At 49.2% G+C, this 22879-nt stretch overlaps 5 protein-coding genes across 5 annotated transcripts; 1 reads left to right on the top strand and 4 right to left on the bottom strand.

The window, feature by feature from the left end:
* Positions 1–801: 801 nt before the first annotated feature.
* On the bottom strand, positions 802–2106 carry LOC34619993 (protein YIF1A). Its single transcript, XM_022733265.1, has one exon. The coding sequence runs from the start codon at positions 2104–2106 to the stop codon at positions 802–804; it is 1305 nt and encodes a 434-aa protein (XP_022590836.1).
* An 845-nt stretch (positions 2107–2951) lies between these two features.
* Positions 2952–7365, top strand: LOC34619992 (PCI domain-containing protein 2). The gene is made up of 10 exons (XM_026338367.1): positions 2952–3131; positions 3527–4041; positions 4240–4333; positions 4729–4790; positions 5289–5366; positions 5583–5652; positions 5981–6072; positions 6328–6439; positions 7095–7139; positions 7282–7365. The coding sequence occupies exons 1-10, from the start codon at positions 2952–2954 to the stop codon at positions 7363–7365; spliced, it is 1332 nt and encodes a 443-aa protein (XP_026194152.1).
* Positions 7366–7621: 256 nt separating this feature from the next.
* On the bottom strand, positions 7622–13859 carry LOC34619991. Its single transcript, XM_026338366.1, is given in 23 exon segments — positions 7622–7810; positions 7876–8140; positions 8408–8554; positions 8615–8871; positions 8931–9294; positions 9368–9503; positions 9565–9730; positions 9799–10134; positions 10193–10259; positions 10326–10428; positions 10494–10581; positions 10642–11008; positions 11066–11144; positions 11202–11704; positions 11763–11856; positions 11922–12242; positions 12305–12395; positions 12453–12536; positions 12596–12774; positions 12832–12910; positions 12968–13041; positions 13101–13239; positions 13779–13859. Coding segments are annotated over 23 exon segments (4209 nt in total).
* A 278-nt stretch (positions 13860–14137) lies between these two features.
* Positions 14138–15124, bottom strand: LOC113147527. Its single transcript, XM_026338365.1, is given in 1 exon segment — positions 14138–15124. A coding segment is annotated over 1 exon segment (987 nt).
* A 3866-nt stretch (positions 15125–18990) lies between these two features.
* Positions 18991–20618, bottom strand: LOC34619990 (phosphomethylethanolamine N-methyltransferase). The gene is made up of 5 exons (XM_026338361.1): positions 20522–20618; positions 20349–20379; positions 20036–20118; positions 19546–19826; positions 18991–19158 (listed from the first exon to the last, which is right to left on the bottom strand). Exons 1-5 carry the CDS (start codon positions 20616–20618, stop codon positions 18991–18993), a joined length of 660 nt encoding a protein of 219 aa, XP_026194146.1.
* Between the last annotated feature and the right edge of the window lie 2261 nt (positions 20619–22879).

The following is a 22879-nucleotide window of genomic DNA, read 5'->3' as shown; positions in this document are numbered from 1 at the left end:
GTGCGGTTGACAGATATGTGCCTGGTTTTTTAAGCGCGTCAGCATGCGCAATGCCCTGTCTTGGCTAGAGAAAGCTTTTTTCGAAAGCAACAGTGTCGCTGCCAACAGACACACTGTTGTTCGGGCAGTCTGCCTAGGGCCACGTCACATTGATGCATGTGTGAAGGTAGAATCACACAAGCAGATTTTTTTCTCTCAGGATGCAAGATGCTTCCTACAGATAGATGGAGGGAGAGGGAGAGACAGCACTAAGCATGATCACTATCAGTGGAAGCAAGTGCTACGGCTGCAGTTTTGTAAACCGTGCACTTGAACCTGGGGGGATCGTCAGCTAAAGCACGACCAGGATGATTGTGTCACGTATACACGTATATTTTTTGCAGAAACTCTATGTATCCGAGGTCCATACATGTGCGAAATACCAAATACATATGCCTTGAATGCTCAGCAGAAGTAACTAGCCTAGCCCTACGCAAAGCCACCATAGCAGTCCGACATGTACTGCCATCTCAAAATCCAAAACCTAGAAACTTTAGCATCCACAAGGAAGCAACAAGAGGCCACCAGAGGCCCTCCACCTGCGCGCGCATTCCGAAAAATCCTTAGTCTGTGGCTGTGGCAGCAAAGGGGGCCTGCCTCTGCCAAGCAGGCACGACCCATAGAGGCCGCAGCTCCCGCAGAGGAAGGTGCTACTTCTGATGGGGGTGTTGCTGTTCTTAGTTGTGCGGGGGGGTGCTCAAGTTGCAAAGAGAATGTGCGATGTTTTGGAGGGGCTCAGTCAACCAACTGCTCCTGTTGGCTTTATGCCGAGAAAACTTTACAAGGCAGCAAGAACCAGCACAGTGGGATTTGCAAGAGGGCAGCCACAGCGATGACGTATGAAGCGCAAGGGCCCCTAAGAGACCCTCCTTGGAGGTATGCGGCGTTCGCGTCTTTCCCCGCAACGTCTGCCCTCTTCAGCAGCATAAAAAGTTCGCCAGCAGCGCAAGTAGAGAAGTATGCAAAACAGCTGATGAAGAGTAAAGACGCTCTTCGGGGGGCGATCGCTGCAGGAGGTTCTTCCGTTGCCAACGCCGCCGCTGGGTCTACTTCTGCGGGCACGACGGGGGGGTTCCCCCAAGGGGCCCCTACCGAGTAGAACCGGGGGCCCTCCATGAGGTCTATGGACACGCGGAGCACAAGAAGCAGTGCCACATGAACATATTTGTATCCGCAGAAGCAGAGGATGTCTGTGGCAGCAGCAGAAGAGGCACCCGTGGCGTAGAGGGTCAACTTGAGGGCTCCCATCTCTGCCAAGAGAAGGACAAGCGATAGCGAAAGCGTAGATCCCAGAAGCTCTGGATAAAATCCGCCTTTCAGGCCGCTTTCGATGCCGGTAAGGAGCACGAAGGTCGTTAGCGCCATCAGAGGAATGTACAAATCGCGCTCGGGTGTATGGCCAGCTGCTGTACCGGTGCTGATGTCGGAAGCGACGGCACCGAAGGCTCGCGCCGATGGGGGCCCCCAGAACAAAGCCCGGAAAGGAAACAATAATCGACACAGCCGCATGAAGACATACCCCTGACTGACACTAAAGTATGGCCTCAGAGACAAAAGAAATGACGGAAATCGCTGCTGCAACATAGATACGTGTTTTTCCGCTTGACTCGTAAGATTATCGGCAACCGAATGCAGGACCAGGTTCATCACTTGCTGTTCAGCCGTTGCACCTTTCGGCGCAGAGGAGAATCCAGCAGCAGAGGCCTCTGCACCTGCAGAGGGGCCTTCGGAGGAGCCGGGCAGACCGGAATTCCCGAAGGGAGAGCTCCACACGCCAGCAGAGGGTTTCGCTGGAGCGTATGAATGGCCCATTGGGGCCCCCCCCCCTGGGGGCCCCCCCATGAAAGCGCCTCTACCAGCATCACGCGAAGGACGATACTCGGCACTCTCGTTGGGGCCCCAAGAGGAACCGGGAACCGCCGACAAAGGGCCCTCCGAAGAGCCAGCTCCTCCAACATACCCCTGCGCATACCCTACACTTGGAGCGTCCGCCATGGGACCAGAGGGAGGTCGTGAGGCGAAAGTGCCTCTCTGAGAAGGGCCACCCCCTCTAAGTTGCGCGTTCATTCGCAGATGGTGTCCTGCGAATCGGTACAGGTTGGAGCTATTTGCGGCTGTCACGACACTGCAGCAGGTCCCCTGGCCACCCTGGCGATGCCTGTGGGAAGGGGCAAAGTGGCCGCTCAAAATGAAGAAAAACAGTGAGAAAGCAGAGACAGCAGCTCACCGGTACAAAACCTGAACACTAGGCGCTGAACGTAGCCGACAAGCGGCACAGTTGACCCGTGATGTCTGCACGCTTTGTGTGAATCTGCGGGATTCAAATTAAAGCGCTGGCTCTGAGGCGACCGATCCCCTTTATGAACTTCCCTTTGTTGCCTTCAATGCGTTCTTGCATATAGAGAGGCAGCACCGACACCGACAGCCCCAGGAGAACGCTGGCCAGCCCCAAGATCCACTGCTGAAAGTTATTGCAAGAATGCATGAACTTGAATACTGAGCTCCGTATTCAGAGCGCTACAAGCAATATAGACGCCCGAGCTGTCTCTGTGGTTCATGACGAGATACACTGCTCGGTTCCTAAAGGGTACCCTCACATTTCGAAGGACACGAGAGCTCCTTCGGCGGCTCAATTTCGTTTATTCCTCACTTCTCCAACACATAAACAAGAAGGAAAGCTCTTCGTGATGGCCAAGCCACACTTCCGTTCGTCTGCTACTGCCGCCTCTCTCCCACTTCCTCTGGCGCACCGTACCTCTCCTTCCGTTCCACCAATTGCAGCGTTAAGAGGGACTGCATGGGTCTTCTTCCGTTCCTCCTGGTATTAGACAATCCTATCCGGCTTGTTTGTCAGCCCTTTGCCTCTCCTTCTTTCTTCACGGCCTCTCCCCAGAGTGCGTGTTATTGTGGCGATGCGGCTGGCTTCTCGGGGTCGAGTCCATCGGAGCAGTCGCTCTTCAAACCAGCAGACGGAGGGCTGGGCAGAGTGCATGCTTCAGGCTGTGGTGGATCAGAATGGCGAAGCCTTCTCCGACCTCATCAAGGAGATGGATAGCATCATTCCTCAGAGCGAAATACTGAACATGCCAGAGGTCAGTTCAGGGGAAAGGGGTGCAGTTGTGGGCTGCTGCATGGGAATGTGGCGTCTCTAGGTTTTTATTTCAGAGAGAGCCAGGGTACAGCGCTCACGGCTTGGGGGACCCTCTCGATGCCTGGCATCTGTTTCGTTTCAAGGGAAAGCATGCATGCAGATACAGCCCCTTAGCCGACCGATGGCATTTCTCTTCGAAGGCGTTTCCTTCAGCTCGCTTGGCTCATGGTGTTTCCCCGCACATAACGTATTCAAGCTGCTCTTGAATTTTATGAACAAGCGGCATCGGGCACCTCCTGGGTGTATGCATGCTGTCTCGTTTCATGACGGCGCTGACTTCGCCCTACCGTCCTGCCGGTTGCCTGCCTCTCTTTCTCTTTGCGCTTTCGTGTGCAGACCGTGATGAGTGCAATCTTGCAAAACAAATTGCGGGCTCTAGGCCTCGTTTCAGCTCCGGAGGCCGCTTTCAAGCGCCTGCTGCTCGAGTTTCTGCGTCTGAGACAGCTGAGTGGCACATGCAAGTGGGGGGAAGTGGTGCGTCAGTGCGTGCTGCTCTTGTCTCTCTATGTGGATGTGTACGTGGAGGTTCCCGCGGCGAGCTGCGGCTGGCTCGTTCCTGGGTTGGCGGTTCTTTGCAACCTCATGAACAGAGCGGCCTTGGCTGCAGATGCAGCGACAGACGACAGTCAGGAGATGTTGGAGGAAACAGAGGGGGCGGCGGAAGCGGAGGAAGCGCAGAATCGGTACACGAAAGAAGTGCTCAACGCAATCAGACCTAAGCTGGGAAAGGTTCGAGGCGAAGAAGGAAGACACGGGGCTTACGTCGTGCTGTTAGGCCAGAGCATCAAGCGATGTCTGCAGCTCGGCAACATGCAGATGGCTGCAGGCTTTCTGAAGCTCTGCGACTCACGGTCAGCATAGACGCCTTGCTGCCGGTACTGTGCTGCAGTTGTACGGCATATTTATAGCGGCTATAGCGCAAGTTGTGGCTCAACAGGGAACCTCCTGCGTTGTACCCTGTGACCAAACTCCTCAACAAGCTACCTCGCCTTCTAAGGGCAAGCACCAAGGCTGTGCGAGGCTGCAACCTCGAGTTCTTTTTGCTGCAGGCAGATCAACTTCAGCCATGCGCCTCGGGGACCAATGGTGAACTTTCGTTACTATTTAGGTCGCCTCTACATGCAGCAAGAGCAGTTTGAGCAGGTACTACGATTGGGGGGAGGGGAGGGGTTCCGAGGCGCTCAGTCGGAGTGTACAGACGCGCGCTCTGCATGTATGAGTTTCCTGGGGGAAGCAGTCCGGCAGGTGTGCGAGCAGTCCAAGAGTCTGCCTCTATCTGCGAATTTCGGGGGATAATGCAGCAAAACTATCGCTGTCGAAGCTGGGGCATCACACATGCAGTGGCAACCCCTCTAGGAATGCATTCACTCCCCTTGATCCAGCAACGCGTGACACGCAAAAGGCATAGCACGCCGTGCAGGCGGTTGACTTGATTGTGCGCCGACAGTGATACACTCTCATGCTTCTCGCCTTTACCTTATGTATTGGCGCTTAGTGTGGCAGCCTCCCTGGTGCGCTTGTCTCCGCTTTCTTTGCAGTCGGAGAGCGAGTTAGTGTGGGCCTTTTCAAACTGTCCATCCCTCAAGATGCGAGTTCGCAGGTGGGAGAATCCACGACTTTATTAGTTGGCAGTTGTTTCGTGCTTTCCTCTTTTAGTCGAGCTTTCCCCTCTACTTGGTTTGCGAGCGATTCTTGGTAGTAGAGTGGACAGGCTGTGTGGCGAAGGGACGCTGCACTCTGCCTTCATCTACACTCCTGCTCGATGCGTGGGGGTCAGCTTCACAGGGGAGCACACGTTCAAGCAGGCGTCACGTTTGCGTGAGCAGTAGATTTAGCGAGTCGTGTTCTACATACAAGTGCGCCACATGCGTTTCTGCCAATGGGTTCCCTCTACAACAACAGCGGAACTTATCTTTTCCGTCTACGTGGCTTGCAGTGTCGCTCTCTGTTCGGTCGAAACGGTTCGAGGGCAACAAAGATATGCACGATTGCTCGCATTCATGCTGCCTGACTGCTCTTTTCCAATTCACGCTTATCGCAATGTTCTCACTTTTATTCTTCGGCGTCATTGGATGCCTCCTTGCTTGTGTCTTCGCAGGAACATCCTTGAATGTCTTGTTGCCGCACGGCTTCGTCTGGGAAAACTTCCCAGCGCCGCGTTGCTGCAGAAATACCAGTGAGGATTGTGTCTGCTGCCTTTTCCCTCGATGCCTCACTTGTCAGTTCTTCGTGCGCTGCCTCCTATTTCTCTCACGGGTTTAGGGTTCACAGACCAATGTGGTGCTTCTTCGATAATTAACTGGAACGCAGGCAGCCTTATCGCTTCACTTAGTCTTGTAAAAAGAGGATTTCCGATGACGGCCTTCAATGCATTGTTCATGTGGCGATTCAGGATGGCACATTACCTTGGCATCATCAAGGCAATGAAAACCGGCAATCTTTCTCTTTTCGATAAGGCAATGGTGGGTCTGCATGCTTTTGCCTGTCTCTTCGTTTCTTTCACGAATCAGTACTTTAACTCGCCGAACGATATGAAGAAAATGGACAGTTTTTGTGCCTCAATGCTGTCGGCACTAGAGTATCGTAGTCTGCACTTTTATGCTCTCTGGCTATTACAGCTCTCTGCCTCTATCGATAGGCATATTATGGTCTTGTAACTTGCATGGAGAGAAAGGCCGTTTGCGCATTTGTTGTGTGGCCCCCGGCACAACTCTGTAATGCTTTCTCCCCCAGTTCGATATTTCCATATGTGTATATGCGTTTGTTCTGTTATTTTTGGCTCTCCTCCAGGAAGAGAACGAGAGTATCTTCATAAAACACGGCACCATTTTGTGCATCGAGAGGCTGAAGTTCATCGTATTCCGCACGATGATGAAACGAATGTGAGAACTAATCAGATGCACAGCAATACTCGGGATTTTCGTATCGCTTGCCAACAGTTTGGGGGTCATATTCAAAGCCTGTGAGCTGCCAGGACGAAAGCAACGGCCTGCTCACCATTGCTTGTTTTCCATTTGCTTAGTCGTCTCCATTTCTAAACGATTGTTTTGCATCTCTTATTTGTTGATTGTTAGACAGCTTGTTCAGCAATGTGTTTCTACGATTGTACGCCTAGGTATACTGTTTTTTCGCTGCAGGAAGGAGTGGTGGGTGAAATCAGGTTTAGCCTCCAAGGCAAATATTGTGCCAATCCAAGTCTTTACTGCCGCTATCAAGTGGCAAACCGATGATCTCTTCGACGATGACGAAGTGAGCGATGCTCATGGCTAGATAGGCACCTCTCGGCTGGTTAGGAAAAGGTGGCTAGCTAGGTGGCGTATGCCGAGATCACCGTATACGTATCGTCTTTGCGTTTGCGCGTGTCTTTCGTGTTTGTCATTTTCTTGCCCATGTATTTTCGCACGTCTGACCTTTTTTCTCATGAGGAGTGTGATGCGGCAGCAGCGGGTTGTCTAGATTGGATTTTATGCACATTTTACTACGTGTGACTTCTGACAGGCTCCTCTGTCATGGGCAGTAGCTCCCCTGCGAACATTGATTGGTCAAGCAGCGAATATGTGTTTACAACGTTTTTGTTGCGCGCATGTATAGATGTATAGTTGGTTCGCAGAGTTGTTAGACCATAGGAGCGTTTGTCTATACATTTTTGCCTTGTTTTCTCGACTAATGCTCCCCCCCGGCGTATTTGAAAACATCATTCAGAGGGCTTGCGCATATAGTACGCAACTGGTGTATCCAAAGTACATGAATCTGCGCATGCAAAATGTATATCCGCTTACATCTGTGGGAAGCCGGATAAGGGCAACTAGGTTTTCATCGTGCATATGAGGCAAAGTGATGTTTGTGTAGCGTTCCTCTATGGAGTATACAGGTCTTTTTATGCACTTTGCTTTTTCCTGTACAGATGGCCTGCATTAGCGCCAACCTCATCAGGATGGGATATATTAAAGTGCGTCAGGCAGTTTGCTGTTCTTTTCGGGACCACGTTTTCACCACATTCGCGTGTAATGTTTCCACTTCTGCATCTCGTCTAGGCTGCACAGTGTGCTTATGTGCATGCTTGATTGCGCTTCCCCCAATTTCTGTGCCAGGGATACATATCGTGGGAACACATGGTCATTGTCTTCAGCAACCAGGAGCCGTTCCCCAGTCTTAAGACCTCTCGCACCTCTTGACCCATCGTCCCGTAGGAATCAAGGAAACCAATATGCAAGCGCAAACAAACAAGAACAGTCCACGTATTTACGTGGCAATAATGCCGTAAAGCATTATTATTGTATGCGTAATTTTTCCTGACGGCAAAAGAGGTCTAGACCCCAGTGCCCTCTGCCGCTGTCCGTTGCATTTCAAGGCACCCAATTTGATGGCCCTTCCATCAAACCGCAGTTGCAGTGGTGTTAGATAGCAACGGAATGGAACGTGTTTGGTTCGTCAGTTTGAGACGACGGCAGGGACTGATGTATCCAATATACCAAGATTTTGGCAGTTCTGTTGACATGCCTTGATTTCCTTAGCTCTATTTTTCCGAACGTGCACCAGCAACTCTGCCCGCAGTTCTTCTCCCTTGTCACTACTTTCGCAGCAGAACGCGCAGGCTTGCCGCTCACAGGCGACGTCCCCCTATTTCGTATCATCATTATTTAACGGGTCGGTAGCTGTCACGAAACCTGGTGAGCGGTAGTTACCTGTTTGCAGTGGGCGAATCCGTCTCCCTGCACATCTGTGCAATCCTCCAGCATTTTGTCAACGTGTACACGCAGTTCAGTCGCCTGAGTTTCGTTTTTTCTGCATTGGTGTAAGCACTGATGTCGCTCTGCAGCTCCCAATAGCACTGTGCTGTTGCTGCAGCAGCGTGTGCAAAAGTTGGCTGCGCATTTCTCGGTCTCGTTGTTTTGATCCATCAAAGAGCACTCTTGTTGTCGTTCTAGTGGATGAACGGCTTGAAAACACCTTGTCCTGAAACGTCAGAGAAAATGTTCGCGGTTAGCATGAACAGGCGGGTACAAAATCATGGGCCTTACCAGGGAACGGCTGCTTCATGGGATCTCACTTTCAGCGGTTTACTCGTTAGCTGTATGCGCCCCCTTCCTACCCCTTCCTGCCAACGAACAGAAGCGCATGAGCTACATCAGGTCTACAAGGCGGAAACCAATTCGCACCTGCATTCTCGCTTGTACATCGTGGCGAATTCGTTTGCGTTTGGAGGTGCGGAATCGCTCTTGGGCTTCTTCCGTAGAAGTTCCTTCGCTTTTAATTGAGGAGCATTCGGCTGCATCCACTCGAACGCCGTCGAAGAAGACCCCCCGTTTTACACCCGAAACAAAGAGACCAACTGTCCCGGAGAGAAATCGCTCGTCGAAAACACTGTTGGTGTTCTTCATTATGCATATCGGCTACAATCAAGTAGATATTCATAGAGCTTACTCAATCAATGACTGCCAGATTTGTGTGGTGTCTTCGACTGCAACCTTTATGCGGCCTTGGTGCATTTCAATCCGCACGCGATTCCAGGCGCTCTCTCTGTACGCGGGGACTCCCTCTGTTTGCGCCAGAAGAAAGGATTCCCCATCCTCTACGCGGAACAGCTGGATGCTGTTTTGTTCGCCATTAAAGCAAAGAAGAAAAGTGTTTTGGGGATCGCGCAGCCGGAATGCAACTCCGACTGTTCCCTTGTCAAACGCCTGAAAGCGGAAGGGGCTAGAATGCGACAGATGCAGACAAGAGTGTTCATTCTTCTTACATAGAAATCCGCATGAATAACTCCATCGAAAAAACTGTGCCCCTTGAGAAAAGCAAAGGTACCGTCGGTCGGCCTCTTCCCTTTCACATCAGAGGTTTGCCCAATTGTTATCTTCCTTCCATCTAACTCTTTTTCCGCGTATCCCCAGTGGCTGGGTCCACCTGCCGTTCTGAGACTATCAAACACTTCAAACACCTCATGAAAAGCGTCTCGTGTGTAATTGAGGGCGAAGGACTCGAATCCGATTTGACTCAGCCGCTGCCGTTCCACTTTCTCCAGCTGAGAAACCAGACCATCCAGTTTGTTCGAAACGGATCCTGAAGCGTTCAGCAGGGTGGATGCCACACCCTCGGCCTCCAGAAGCCTGCAACATGGTCGATTATTTTAATAGCCAGTGATGAATAAGTCCCAATGCGGAACGCAAAAATCAAACACACAGGTTGCTCGTCTCGGTAAATGTTTTCTTCTGAAGTACATCAGCAGGCTTCAGAACCTCCTCTAGGCTCGAAACAGCTTCAGCAGCGCTGCTCTGTGCCCCAAAGACATATACGGGGTCGAGCCCATGCACCTCATCTGTACGGTCCATTGCCGCATCCTATTCGGTGCAATAAGAAGAAAGGAGCAATACCCATACCCATAGCTTGCAGTACGTTGTTCATCATCGCGGCAATCGCTGGATCAATCAAGACGTCCTCGGCCTTTTCGTGTGGTGTCTCTGTGGTTGCAGAACTCAGTCGACTGTAGGACTCGAGCTCTAGAAAGGAGGTTGCGAGAGACGAAAGGCTCTCTATTGGGCAGTCCTGTGACACGAATGCATGGACTGTAACAGCCACAGACTGCGCAGCGGCTTCCTTTCTGTCTTGCTTACCTTTGCAACAGGTACTATCCGAATGCTACGTGTCACTCTGCCCCGTCTTTTGCTAGGCAGTCCTGCAATAGGTTCTGCCCCCTGGATTTCGTTGCGTAGTTCAATTGTATTGGGGGTGTTGAGAGGCTCAGACTTGATCCCGTTGCTGATTGACCCCTGGTAGGCCGGCAGGCTGCTTTCCAGGGAAACGCTGACAATCCCTCCAGACTTTATTACGCCAGCATGGATTGCTGATCTGCAGATGGAACTCAAATCGGAGTAAACTCCATCAGTGCCATAGACAGACAGTGACACGGCGTCGGCACAACCCGGTGGGCACTCGACGACCACGTTAGTCTGGATCAAAAGAGTTATTGTTGAAGTAGAGGCGACAAGGATGAGCCCTCTTTCTCACATTCGCTATGCCAAAAAAGGCGGGGTGCTGTGCGGCCACGGTTTCACAACCGATATCGATGTGCGGTCTGAAGCGTCCACACGAAGCAGAAGTGGAATGGAGTGTGAAAGACGCAAGACAGATATGACCTTACAGAGCCGTCTGTCCTTGTACTGCATTTGTTGAGCAGACTACTGCCGCGATATTTGCTGTCTCCAAGTTGAAATAGGTTGTATGTGCCCCAGGCAGACGTAGGCCTTTATATGAGGTTCATTGGCAATATTTTTCTTCAAAATACAAAGTGAATATGGGTATTGCTTACCCACTGTGGGAGATACAACAGGGCTGTCATTCGAAGTTGCGCCTTCTCCCAGCAGAGAGGTCAAGTCCGTCGCGCCGGAAAAAAGATCCTGTGCGAATGAGAGGATTGCCTGGGAGGTGGAAGTTCGCATCTTGTCATGATGACGTACCATGTATGTGCCTGTACACTTTCCTTCCAAGCAGCCCACATCCTGCGCCAAAGGCACAACTCCATTCTCTTCATCGCTAAGTCCTGCAGCGATTTAGATTTTGTACTCCTCCTGCTTTGTCATTGCAATTGATCTGAACTTGCCAATCTGCTTGAGCGCTACGCGGAGGGCACTAAGCTGCTCAGGGGAGTTCACCACCAACGGCTCCAGACCATGCTCCGCGCAACGTAAACGGAGTGACGACAGAGAATGAACTTTTGAGCTATTCCCTGCGCCACCACCATGATTCTTCCAAAAGTACATCGAAGTATTGGTCTTCATGTCACAAAAAGCTCGAAGGGGGTGAGGCGCGCAGCGGGGAAGGATCCTGGGTGTTCCAAGTCTGTGAAATGTGCTAAGTGGTTTGACTGTTTTCTCCCCCTACCAGTAGAACCCGGACGGAGCATCAGGATCGCTGTTTCTCGCCTCAAAACAGTCCTCAGCCGGATTGTCTGGGGAATCGCCTGCAACATAGTTTATTTCATATTAAATCGCAACTGCTGGGATTTCTCCCTCTGTACCTGGAAGAAACCCAAGCTCCTGTACCACACCGGCCGAACCATGGGATAGGGTAAGGAGTTCCCGTTTAACTGAAGATGTAGTTTCCTTCAATGCTTCAATTCTTTTGGTGAATTCCTCCTTTTCCGCCACACAAGTGTGAGCTCTTGTCATTCCTGACATGAGCTCCTTCGATTTTTTGCTCAGAGTCTTCGAGCGTGATAAGACGTCTTCCTCTAATGATTGCATTTTCTCGGCGATTTCCAAGTCGAATTCATGAATAGGCAGCAGGAAATATTTGTCTCGAGCGTCATCCGTGTTTGCCGCTTCCTTGCAATCTGCCACACCGGTTTCAAGGCGGCTAGCCAAAGCAAAGACCTCTCGAATTCCATACACGTATTCGTCCCCCACTTTCCCATTTGTTGTGTGCGGATGCGTCATTAATATTCGCACGTGCTGAGCCGTCGGCCCAGGCAGCATGTCGAGCGTCACATTGGAGGGATTTGCCTCCGTTTCTATCATATCGCTGAATCAAGCAGCTGTTACTGATGAGGATTACACAACTGCTTTATCCGAAATCGTACCTGAAGTCTTTCCCGTCGGTGCTGACCTGCACTTTGTAACCCAGGGCAGGATATTCCCAGTCGATACGAAGAGCAGCAAGACGTGCGGCCTTTCCTATTGCAAATAGCGTTAAGTGGCAAATTCGGATTCGCGTTTGCGCTGAGAATCATCACGCCTACCCAGGTTAATATCGAAAGCGACGAGGTGCTCTTCAGCATCAGGAAACGATCCAGAAGCCCAAAAGGTGTTCACATCTCGGTCCAGTGCCATAGCAGGGTCATGGCCTGCACCGGCTGAACTATCACACATGGCAGAGGCTCCAAAGGATGTGGCGATGTCTCCTGTTCCCGGTTCAGAGCCGTGTACATTGTTCTGCGTCATGCAATAAAACCCTGCTTTCCCGAGACGAAGCTGGGAATTCGGCTCGGCTGTCCATGTTGATCGGCCGTCGCCCTCTTCGAGCGCCGTGATGCAGTCGGTTAATACGAGTACACCGTTATCTGCAGATGAAGTTCGGTGGTACTTGGGGTTGAAACACCGATCACTAAAAAATTTGCTGTACCCTCGATCTTTCCATCCTGAAGCGTGATACACTTTTTCGGGTTGCTTCTCATGGATACAATCTGGTTGTTCATGTTGTGGACCCATATTTCCTGCGATATGTCTATGCAAACATGAGACTAAACTTGAACACCAGTAAACAAACCCACTCGTCCATCACCAGCTGCGATTGCTCGGCTGCAAGCATCCAGCACAACGTGAGCGCCTTCCTTGTTGTATGCACCACCTTCTACCTATCTCCTTCAGAATAAGCGGATATTCTCAATTCGGTGTGGCTACAATGAGATCCCACCTGGAGGCACATCTCCTCTTTGCTCGTAATTCCGCTGACAATCATCAACAGCGGCTCTCCTGTTTCGATCGGTGTTATTTCGCTGATACCGAAGTAATCATGTAGGCATTTCCGCATTGTTATCATGACTGCTTTCACAGTGTGTGGATGGTCAAAGAATAAGTCCTCATTGAATGCCACTGAAGTTGCTTTCTTTTAGATTCATGACTCAAGTCCTGAGTACATATGTGCCGCACCGTCATTACTAGGGGTTCTCTTGAAAGGGCTTGCAACAACCCAGTTTCTACCATCTGAAGACACTGACACTTGAACCAGCTGATGGCAAGCATGAGATCCTCAGCCCAGAAGAACATCCACACGCTGCTAACCCACCTCGGGGGAATACGCCCATGCGACTCGTAAACCACGGAGAACTGTTGGGGCTTCCATGGTTGCGCTCCACGTAACTAGAGGCACAATACACTTCATATGAGTAGAATATATGCAAATTTGATAACACTAGCACCTTGTTCATCGTCGGGATGATGCCCAGCGCTGCACCAATATGACGGACCAGGCTGAAGAGCCTGAGATGCATCGAACTCCGGCCCTTGTGTTGAAGACGCTTTCGCCTGCTCAAACTTTGAGGCCGCTTCAGCAGCAGGCTGTGTGATGACAAACACTATCACATGGAACAAGAGGAAACAGCAGCTTGCACTGCCCATCATCTTCCGGCGTTCCTGTTGTTCTGCGTAGCGTCGCAGTATACTGGTGAAAAACCCTCTGAACTTTTAAAAGTCCAGAAGGGTCTACAACTTCACCTATTTAGCCGAAAAGTGCCTCCCTTCGTTGCGTGTGTGGCGGTATACTCTCATGCAACAGATGCTAATGCCATGAGGTGTACGCGCACCTGATCTCATAGCAGAAGTGCACTAATTAAAAAGGACCAGACTACTAACTCATTTGTATCCTATTAGGCCCACTAAATTTATGGAGTGAACAATGGTACGGCTGTTCAATACTTCATGCGCATAGCCAAATGTTCCTCCGATCACTTGCATTGCACATACCATGAAGGAACTGATGCAGAAAAACGTTGCATGCCTGAAAAATTCGTTGCAAACTCATCGCCAGTGCCGTGCATATACATCACTTATACATGCCCCATGTTACTTCCACGGCTCTGGCTCTAAACACGCATAACTTCGTTGCTGAAATTCTCATAATAGCCCTGTTTCCCAGGATGCCATGGTACACCTGTGCTGACTGCACAGCCGACAGTCATTTGAAACGTCACCTCATGTACATTCAAGAGCCATAGCTTCGTTGTAGGGCTTCAGAACATGTTACCTTGCTCGAGCTCTTGCAGCGCGTGGTAGGCGGCCGGGAAAATTAAAAGTTTGCTACACAACCGACCACAACATCGGCTACCGCAAGTCAGCTTGCGCAACCCTTAATTATGCGCCATAAAAGCTATAAAATGTTACCTTGGGATTTCCCTCATAGCATTCGGGTCACAGGCATGCCCTGATGGACTCAGCAGCGGCAGAACTGTTCGTGGGATCAAGGAGACACCAGTGCGGAAATGCGGTGGTAAACTTGAGGCCTCAGGTGGGCATTCTATGAGTTGGTTTTTGGAATCTGCTGCCTCTGGCACCGCACAGTGTCAGTCTCCCCTGGTTTCCTTCCAGTGTGAACGATAACGACTGTTTCTTCACCCTGGGGAAGAAGCCAGAAAGCAAGCTCCCTCAGCTTTTGGGGAGCACATCGGCAATCAGCCCACCGGAAAAGCCGAATCATTCTATACTTGTCACTGCCAAGAATTTGCCGTATTCTCAGCTCTTGAAGCGAAGATTCCAGTACTAGCTCCTCCGGCCTAGCCCATACTCTCGTAACCAACAGGCAGGGACCTCCTGGTACAAACGTGGAGTCAAGCAGAGCCTCTAGCGTGATCGTATACGGCGGGAACGACGATTGGGAAGGTCGATACACTGCGAATTCCTCCGGTAATAGGCTGATCATGACATATGAAATGTAGCTATCTTGCTTCTTCTCGGAGTAAAAAGCCATAGGGTCGTCTTTCAAAAACATGCAGTGGTGCGGCATAGTCAATTGCACAGTTGCGATGCCCCTGTCATCCGAATTCCGGTGACCCTCGTACTTCAGGCCCATGGTTTGAAGTAGCCTCAGTCTGATCTCTAGAAGGCGGCTTACTGGATTGAAATAAACGCGTACAGACTGAATACGTGCATTGCCCAAGCGCTTAGCCTCAACCAACTGATCTGCACTGAAAAACAGCTGGCAGCTGCGGACTGTATGGGATGATGGGTCTGGAGGGGGGAAGAAGGAGGTTTGATGCAGTCCAAGATAATAACTACTCTGGTCCGCGACATTCTGATACACAGACCAAGTGCAATGAGGTGAGCTTCTAGATAACTGTTCGGGAAACTCCAGAATGCCTCGTGACTCCCATTCGTGACACTGGGATGAATGCAAGCAAATAGGTACAAGCAACTGCAGAAGTCCGAATTTAAGCCCAGCGTTTTTCATGGTGGAGTTGTCAAGAAGGCAGAAGTTGGTCTTTATTACAAATCGGTGCAGCTTGCGGATAAGACTGAGGGAACACAAAAGCAGCTAAAGATCAGGGAACAGACAGATGATAAAAAGGTCTAATGGAAGAGAAAATGAAGAAACGAACAAACAGACTGCAGAGCTTCTAGACGCGCTAGATAAGCCAAGCTCTGCGTTTCTGTCTGGTCAGCCCCAGAGCAACACACTCTGCTGAAAAGTAGTTTTCTGCCTCATTTTGCACGGTGATTCCACTGAATACAACTACATAAATACAAATAAAACTATGTACTATTACATGGTGAACATGCTGTTTCTCGTGAGCTCGCGTAGGGCACACGCTAAACCAGTAGTCTCGCCAGTTTGAGCTACTGCATGTGGATAACCAGCTCTGCTGGTATGTGCTGCTTTGCTTATAGCAGAGAAATTTCATTGATACAGAGTAATCTTACTATCAGATGGATACGCCCCACCCCTCCCCCTGTCATTTAAGCCTACGCAAGCATTCGATTCAAGAGTAATGTAAACTACGAGGAGTCGAACAAGCCCTCGTTCCCGTTAGTGTATCTGAGCAGTTTCATTCAGTCCTACCACACAAATGTGTGGATTTGTACCTCATCAATGTTGTGCTTCGTAGTTGGTTATCGCGCTGCCTGCAATCCCCGACCACAATACATGAGCTGCTGCATGGAGAAGGTGCCTCGAAGCACGAGGCGAAACGGCCGTCGGATTCTAAATATATCTTTAAAATGCCCCTAACTGCCACTTTTCCTACCTTTCTAATGAGCTTCAAGGTAATAATAGAGATAGGCTCGATTTACTGGGCTTGAGTGTCCATTGCATCTGCACCTGCGGGAACGGATGAAAGTGATTTGAGGCTTGGCCGCTAGTAAATAGCCTACAGTATATGCTCTTTCTTGTGGCAACAAGGATATGCGGGCTGAGACTGTCCAGTTAAGGTCTCCAGCTTGCCAATGTTGCGTTCTACTAGCTCACTCAGTCACGATTTTCAGTCCTCTATGTATTTGCACGCATGGAGAAAAGAGATTCCTTTTTCTGATATACCAGCCTTGGTTTATTTACTGCAGCAATTTATGGCTATGACATACTTATGTTCGCCGTTAGGGAGCAAAGCCACACGCAAACCACTCCAGCAAACCAACAAGTTGTATGCGATGGCTAGTTTGTTCCTCTACGCCTGACATGTTCGTAGGTCACGCTAGACCCATCAGCCTCAATCTGGACATCGATAGAATTACACTGAATGACAATACAAGAAATACGCTTTTACCTACGCATCCTTGCGGGACAGCAGATGAATTCTTCATTCAGAGCAGGCTGTGCAATCGTTGTTGTACACACGCGGCGGTGGGGCAAATTGCATTATCATAATTTGAACAATAGCGCCAGCGAGCTAGGCTATGTTTAAATGCTTTCTCCCACGCCAATTACATTTTGAGTAAGAATGGGTAAAGAATCGAATAGATGTTTTGGCTGCTTGCATTTCTATTTCATTTCAGAGAATAGAGTTAGCTTGATACGACGAGACACACTGTTCTGTACATGAGCACTAGATTCAATGTACAACCAGCTGTAAATGCCGTAGCTGGATAAGCCTCACTCAAACATTTCCGCTGCACTAATTGTATTACAAGTGAGAATCAATGAAAATGGACTACTTGGTATGTCTTTTTTTAGCAGAGTTCTGTTAGGTCTTTACAAGAATACGCAATGTTGTGTGCACGTGCAATAGATGCCATTTGCGAACAGCTGCGAATGCTTGGAGTGCTTAGTCGGTGCATCAACGCGCACCCTATCTGTTCCTTGCCCCTCATGTCGGATTGACCAGAGGTGCAGCCAGGAAAGGCGGGTAGTTTTTTGAGTACACTTAGTAACTTTGTTTCAAGTGTGCATTTAACTCGGGGTGAGGTCCCTCCATACGGAGAAGTTTGGTGGATTTTTACACATAGGATCACATTTTGCTACTTCTGACTGTTTTACAGTTTCGAATAATACAACTGAAGCATTGATAACAGGAGAAGATGAGTAAAATGGGCAAAGACAAGCAGATATGAACATCCATTCTCACATGCGACTTCTAGTGTTGTGATAAAGAAACGCCAGAATGGCCCAAAGGAGGCAAAGGATAATTGTCTTGCTAATGCCCGTGCTGACCAATTCAATGGGTTGTGTGCGGTTTCAACACTGAGAGCAAACGGCTTTTATTTGTGATGGCCGTCACTTTTACATTGATTACTGCATAGGACTTCTGAAATCGATCTCGAATTTTAAAAACTCGTACCACTAGTGTACTTCCTTGCACTACTGAACGCTGATTTTACATCATGGAGCTCGGTAACATGCGAATAGCTTGTTGATCGAGGTAATGTATTTAATTATGAAAAACGAACCCCAAACAGTTCGCGTATCTCTATGATAGGGGTTCAAACCTGGAAAAAATTCAGCTCACCTTTCTCGGCCTTGCTCATTTTTATCAAGCGGGAAAGGCTTTTCGACCTGCCTATCTCCAGTGCCACTATCCGGCACACCATGGAATCGAGCCCTATAGTGACTTACACTGACTATCTGTAGGCCTTCAACGTCCGTCTTGCCTCTCAAAAGTGGCTTACAAACTTACAATGGCATAGAAAATCAAAGAGCCTTTCCTAGTTTAGAGCCAGGTACCACTTTGTTAGCGGATGCTCCTACGGGCTAGCTGCAACGCAGACATTTTCCTGACAAGTTGGGTGAGAGCAACAGCAGAGTCTCTTAGTTGACGGGTGAGCTACCGATAAAGCGTTCGACTGGAGAGAATGGTAGGTGGAAACAGCGCAGTTCTTCAGTTGCGTAGCTCACTTTTTGGTACATGCATGCTCACAGCTTTCTAAAAAATCAGGATCACAATATTTGTATTTTGGACCCTAACGATTCATCAACCGCAAATGTATTGCCCATTCACCCGAGCACATAACAAGTACAGATCCTGTTCAGTAGATTCATTTGAATCGCAGTTGTCAACAGGTCTAGGCCGTTCCGGACAATTAAAAAAGGGGGGAAGTCCCTACTGGAAGTGAAGCGTCGCTTATGTACAGACATAGTGTGCACACATCAGGGCAACGTAGCAACAAAGTGAAGCCATCCGTTCGAAAGAGTGATTTCACTGCCTGTATATGCGTGGACTGAAGTTGCCCAGTTGCGCTATCCCTCGCTGTCTGCGGTCTTGTGTGAGTGGATGTGTGAATTTTCAGTTTGGCTTGTATACTTTGCACGCTGATGAGAGACTACTTTGTGGGCTTCTCAGTGGGCTTGAACGCAATGAAGAAGCCCCAAAACTGGAGTCCTTTGCCAACTCTTTTCTTCTTGCTCTCCCATCCGTCCCGCAAATCCTCGAAATCTTCTAGCGTAAAAACATCCATGAAGTTATCCCTCTCTGCCTCCAGCCGCTTGCTCTCCTCATCCAAGGATTTTAGCCACCTTGACAGACAAGATAAATAGAGCGTTCAAAATGATCGATAGGAAGCAGGACCTCGAGACGTATTAAATGCAGGAAAAATAGAAATGAAAGGCAGCTTAACAGTGAAGAGATCGTCACGAGTTCGGTTCAATTGAAAACAAATACGAGAGGCAACCGATTAATTAATACCAGAGCCAATAAACAAGCAACTGGCAAAAAAGAAGTACTGTTTAAACAAGCATACTGGCATACAACTGTTCATGAAATGCACGGAAGTACCGGTACAGTGCGCTTGAAATACAACTGCACACGCACATGGATATGCTGATAGGTTACAATCAAACGAGGCGTATACCATGCATTGGCATCCCGAGCTGCTTCGACTTCAACAGACTCACCTCTGTGTGTGGTTTGCTGCTTTAACTACATGAAACCCGGTGTCTGCCAAAAGCTGCTTGTACTGGTCTAGCTGCACCAGATGGTAGTTCCTCTCTTTAAGATATGCCTTGAACTCGTCGTCCCAAGACTCGGGGGGTCCACAGCAGTAATCTGTAATCACGAGCTGCAAAAGATGAAGAAACGGAGAAAAGGTACAGAAAATCAAGAGGACAGAGGAGAGGCCGCACACACCGAAAAACCGCACACAATCGTAAGTGCTTGTGCCAAATCACATAGCCACCAAGCGGGTGAAGTAGATCTGTATAGACGTGTAGTATTTTTTCATGAAGTAGGTGGAGCACCATTTGCATTTCTGCTTAGGTAAATCTGTAAAAGCGCCATTTTCAGTGAATTGTGAGTACATTGCAGCGCAAGTGCAACCTAAAGGCCGTAACGAGACAGGAAAAAGCAAACGTCACACAAGATGTGTACAGTGCCCAATAAAAGAACACCTGCTGTCGCGGGAAAGAGCTGCGGCTGCCTCTCTGGCCAAATAAAGAGCCAATATTACCTGTCCACCTGGTTTGAGCCAAGAGAAGGCTCTGCTAAAAAGTAGCTTCTTCTCCTCGACGGTTAGATGCAGAATAGTGTCCCTGCTGTAAACGAGGTCGATGGTCTCTGGAGCTATTGGGATATTTAAGGCATCCGCCACAAGGAATTCCACATCGGACCGAGCGTTACATCGTTCCTTTGCAATCGCAATCATGTTGGAAGACAAATCTATGCCCATTACATGGGCATTGAACGTCTCAGCAAGGGCTGTTGTGCTGCCACCTATGCCGCACCCTACATCTGCAAAGTTCACAACGCACGCAGACAAGTAAACAAGAACACGGACATAATCAAAGTGCAACACATCGATGGTAGGAGTGGATAAGGCGCAAAGTCCTGAAGGTATGCTTAAATGCTCATGGTTGCAAAAGCTTCACACTTGAAGGCACACGTCAAGGCATAAAATGTGTCAGGTTTGGGGGCTTAACATTAGCTTGTTTTGTGCTCACCGATGGCTTTGCCGAAATTCGGAAGAGAGACTTCCTTCAGTATCTCAGCCGTCGTCTCTCCTCCTCCAGAGGACACGAAGCCGCTGCAGCCGGCCAAAAAGAGATAACACAGCAACACCAGGCCGCATGAATGCAGCTGTTTGTTAGATGTGAAAGCCTTACAAACAACCCTACTGCATCTAGCTGCCTAAGGAAACAGAGAAGAGCCCAACAGTGAGCTACAGACGGCGTTCAGACTGCCTGCATGCTCTCTTTCCAGTTTAGCTGCATGGACGCGTATTCCGGTTGGGAGAAGCAATAGGTAGTGTGTTACCGGCCAAAGATGAATTCATAGCGTAGAATTCCTGAGGGAAAGAAGAAAGGGCAGAGACTTACAATATTAATCCATACCAATCGGACAGTCCCTCACGTAAGCTTATTAGTTTTAAGCGTATGAGGAAAGGATTGACGAAGCAACCAGATGAAGGAAGAAAGAGCAGTGCTTACCATTCTTCGAGTATTGATGCGAGTCGAGTGCTGCCTGTCTCTTCTTGGAATCCTCCATAGCCTCGATTATTCCGATCACGGCATTTAATGCCGCCATTGTTTTTTCCAATTGTTACGAATACTTTTTTTCTGGCAGACAGCAGCAGTGGCATCGCATTGACGGGTGGTATTCGCTACGACGGAAAAATCAGCATTTAGTGCTCCCAACATGAGTAGATCTCTTTAATACTTTGGTAAGAGGCCCTTTTGAACTTATTCGGGCCGCATGGGAGCTTTGGTAAAGTGAAACTATATAAAGTCGACGGTGGTAATGGCGAAGTAGTGGAGGCAGTCGCATGGCCTCTCATCGCTAGATGAGACGCGCAGGTGATGAGGAGGAAAGGTAAACAGTACTAAACTGCAGTTTTAGAGGGTTGGAACAGGGAAGAAAAGCAGGACACGACAAACATGGACCGCTGGTCGGACTATAGTTCGCCGTTTGCTGATGATGGCTCTTACGGACAGCAGTATCAAGCAAAAGATAAAAAGAAAGGCAAGCCCTCAAGAAAAACAAGATCTAATACAAGTTACATTTTATTTGTTCGTTCACTTGGTGGGTTTGCGCAGACCAGACAACTGCTGCAGAGACACTCGAGGCGGCGAGAGGAACAGCCTGGCGCTGTGGCACTATTAAAGTGGTATTAGATGCTCATTGCGAAGCCGAATTTTTCCATTATAGCCGCAAGACTATTTTGAGCGACAGTTTGAAGAGCAAAATGTTCTCGCTTTTCCATTAGTGTACACAAACATATTTAAAATCTGGAGGAACGGTGTGCTGCTCATCGGTGAGATCAGTCATCGTGTGTAGAAGACACCTAAAATGCTTCAGTAGAAGGCTTCGTGACCATTATTAGCCGTCAATAATCCAAACCGAGCAAAATAAGTGCACACTAGGCTGCACCGGTGCACAAGCAATAGGCTTCGTACATTATCCCTCTTTACGAAGCCCAAGTTGGAGGGTAGGCAGGGAAAGGCACATGCTGTGGCTCGTGAAGTAACTAGATCTTACAACAGACAGCTGTCAGGCTAGCATGCTTGATGTGCATCAGTAGGTAAAGGGTCTTCTACCTGGGCGAGTTATTTCAGCTACTGTGTTTGCCATGCCTATGTCAAGCAAAGGAGGCACCACGGAGGTCACTTGCTCGCAGCACATAATCTCCCGCATGGCCATAACGCCATATGCACAACCAATGCTTCAATACCGTTAGGTCAACACCTTTTTCTCTACATCAGGGTGGTCCAGGCCTGCTGACGAACTAGAAACTCAGCCCCAGACAGGGCTGGCTGGCCGCTCAAAAACTTCTCGTTCCCAGTGTCAGTTTTTGTTCTCATAGTCCTTTGTGGGCCTTGTATACTTGAGTATTAGTCTGGCCGTTGTGAAAATGCACAAATACAGACGCAACGTTTAGTCATTTTACCAGTGGGGACGGCGGGAGTGCAAACTTTTCCCCTATTGGAGAGCCAACAAAGGAAATGCACGATTGAAAGGAAAGACGACACAGCTAAAAATCAACAGATATAAGAACAGGAAACATGATAGAACGAAACTTCCGGCGAAGGGAGCCACATGAAGGACTCGCAAACGGCACTATTAGCGCGTTTAGAGAGGGGGGATGAGCCCTTCTGCTACCCAGAAGCCCACGCTGTCTCAGTCTCGGGTTTTCCTCCTGGGTCTTTGCATCGCCTTCTCTCTCCCTTCTCCCTCATATGCTTTACTCTTCTTCACGCTTAGAGCGGAATAGAGCAGCTGAAGGACTCGTCAAATCACGAGGAGTGAGCGCTTACTGCTTATTCCCACATTTCCACGAATGCCGCTCGCCAAACCTGCCATCTGTTCTTTTTGCATGAGCTAACAAAACGCTCATATGACAAACAAAGCCACTGCGCAAAGCCGGTTAAAACACTAGTTAGGTCGTTACATACTTAGATACTTGCTGATTTTGATTTGACAGAGGGGCTGCTCTGGTCTGAAGGCCCCGATAAGCATCACGGGCTCGGTGGCTCCAGGCCATTTATGCAAGATGGCTTCAGAGGAATAGCGGCACTTGGGTGGCACTGCAGAACACAAGAACAGACAACACCAAGAAAGAAATACATGGATCCACACACACTAGATGGCATTAAAGATTATTTGTGTGCAGATTACACGGAAAAGGCGTGCAGACTGTCATATTTTGTTTAGAGTTCAAAGCGATTTGCGAAACGTGACAAGCATGAACACGGTCTTACAAGAAAGCCACTTGTGCAGCTTGCCCCTCTCGTCGAACAGGAGGACCTGGCCCCCCCGTTTGCTTTTCCTTGCTCCAAATTTGATCAAAA

The sequence above is a fragment of the Cyclospora cayetanensis genome, unplaced genomic scaffold (genome assembly GCF_002999335.1).
Source record: "Cyclospora cayetanensis isolate NF1_C8 unplaced genomic scaffold, CcayRef3 CcayRef3_contig_253, whole genome shotgun sequence".
Taxonomy (NCBI): Eukaryota; Apicomplexa; class Conoidasida; order Eucoccidiorida; family Eimeriidae; genus Cyclospora; species Cyclospora cayetanensis.
This window is presented reverse-complemented; position numbering and strand designations above follow the sequence as displayed.

Bases quoted from the DNA above. Each gene is read 5' to 3' on its own strand.
- LOC34619993 (XM_022733265.1), bottom strand. From the start codon at position 2,106: ATGAACGCGCAACTTAGAGGGGGTGGCCCTTCTCAGAGAGGCACTTTC.
- LOC34619990 (XM_026338361.1), bottom strand. From the start codon at position 20,618: ATGGCGGCATTAAATGCCGTGATCGGAATAATCGAGGCTATGGAGGAT. The intron at 20,380-20,521 runs GTAAGCACTGCT...TCTTTCCCTCAG, and splicing joins GCATCAATACTCGAAGAATG to GAATTCTACGCTATGAATTC. The intron at 20,119-20,348 runs GTAACACACTAC...GGCCGGCTGCAG, and splicing joins TATGAATTCATCTTTGGCCG to CGGCTTCGTGTCCTCTGGAG.
- LOC34619992 (XM_026338367.1), top strand. From the start codon at position 2,952: ATGCGGCTGGCTTCTCGGGGTCGAGTCCATCGGAGCAGTCGCTCTTCA. The intron at 4,042-4,239 runs GTCAGCATAGAC...TTTTTGCTGCAG, and splicing joins CTGAAGCTCTGCGACTCACG to GCAGATCAACTTCAGCCATG. The intron at 6,440-7,094 runs GTGAGCGATGCT...TTTCCTGTACAG, and splicing joins ATCTCTTCGACGATGACGAA to ATGGCCTGCATTAGCGCCAA.